Below are 1,267 nucleotides of genomic sequence, written 5' to 3' on the forward strand. Positions count from 1 at the left end.
GCACCCGGGTACACGAGGCCAGTAGACTGGCAGCTGTCCCCAAGGACAGAAACTCAAGCATATGAAAAAACTCCAACACTGATGCTGTTGTGCAGGAACGGCTGTTGCAACTGTAAGGTGTCATTAAGGGATCATGCAGTCCTCCCTCCACCCTGCAGGATGGGTGGGATAAACTGCACCACCTTCCAGCTCTGCGAGCCACTGTTCCATCTCCCCAAAAGGTCCAAGCTCTTCTCCCAGCCCTGCCAGATGCTGGGGCCACAGGGAGCACCATGCAGATACCTTTCTCGCAGTGTGTGCCAAGGAAGCCTCGAGGACACTCGCAGGTGTACGAGTCATCATAGACCTTGCAGGACCCCCCATTCATACAGGGCTCCGAGTCGCAGGGCGACGGCATCGCTGCAAAGCGAAACACGCGACATGCTGAGGATGTACGGCCAGGGGTGCAAGGGCAGCTCCCCCCTGGAGACGGTGCCCTGCTCTCCCGCGCCCCGGGCTACTCCTGCACCCTGCAGATGAGCCTTACTGTGGTTGGCGCCATAGTCCGTGTGGCAGACGCAGAGGTAGCTCCCGCCGTACTCCATGCAGTACCCACCATCCGGGCACTGTGTGTTCATGTTGCACGGTGTGGTGGTGACTTCTGCAAACACACGGCCAGCGCCAGCCTCCCTCAGCCCGTGGCAGAAGGACGCCCAGATGCAAACAGGGGTCTCCTAACTTTGCAGGGTTCAATGAGATGGGGCAGACCCTCTGCACTCCATGGCACAGACAGTACAAATGGCAATGCCCAGCTTGGATGCCCAAAAAGCTTTGAGGAGGGAGCATATAAAGGCCATGGCTCCCTCCCTACCCATGCGAGCTGGGCTGGAGCAGAGGCTGGGAGAGGCACGGCTCAAGGGGGAGTGATGGAGATGGAAGCATTGCCATCCTGCAAGGGGACAACATCTCCAGGCTCAGATTCAGTGTGTGCCCCTGGCACCACGCTAGGCTCAGGCACAAGCAGTATCTCCTTGCTTGCCCACAGCCTGCCTGGCTCAAGCATCATGAGTGGAGTAAACATAGTGAGCAAGAAGCTTTCACCTACCAAATTCACAGAGGAGACCAAAAAACCCCGGAGGGCACTGGCAGATGGTGACGTTCCCCTCCAGACAACTGCCCCCGTTGCGACACTCACAGCCCTCTGAGAGCTCTGCAAGAGAGGAGACAGGAACTTCCCAGGACCTCTCCCGCTTGCGGGGCTGGGACAGACAGGAGGCCTTGTCGGATG

The 1,267-nt window shown here is 58.6% G+C and overlaps 1 protein-coding gene across 1 annotated transcript in view; it reads right to left on the minus strand.

Annotated features, from left to right (window-relative positions):
* Window positions 1-1,267, minus strand: part of SNED1 (sushi, nidogen and EGF-like domains 1) — a gene marked incomplete at its 5' end in the record, with an annotated part of 17,849 nt that overhangs the window by 11,700 nt on the left and 4,882 nt on the right. The window contains 3 exons of the mRNA XM_009076104.1: window positions 283-399; window positions 527-640; window positions 1,085-1,189. Of these exons, the coding sequence (XP_009074352.1) occupies window positions 283-399; window positions 527-640; window positions 1,085-1,189 (336 nt within the window). The remainder of the gene's footprint in view (window positions 1-282; window positions 400-526; window positions 641-1,084; window positions 1,190-1,267) is intronic.

Source organism: Acanthisitta chloris, unplaced genomic scaffold, assembly GCF_000695815.1.
Source record: "Acanthisitta chloris isolate BGI_N310 unplaced genomic scaffold, ASM69581v1 scaffold6626, whole genome shotgun sequence".
Lineage (NCBI taxonomy): Eukaryota > Metazoa > Chordata > Aves > Passeriformes > Acanthisittidae > Acanthisitta > Acanthisitta chloris.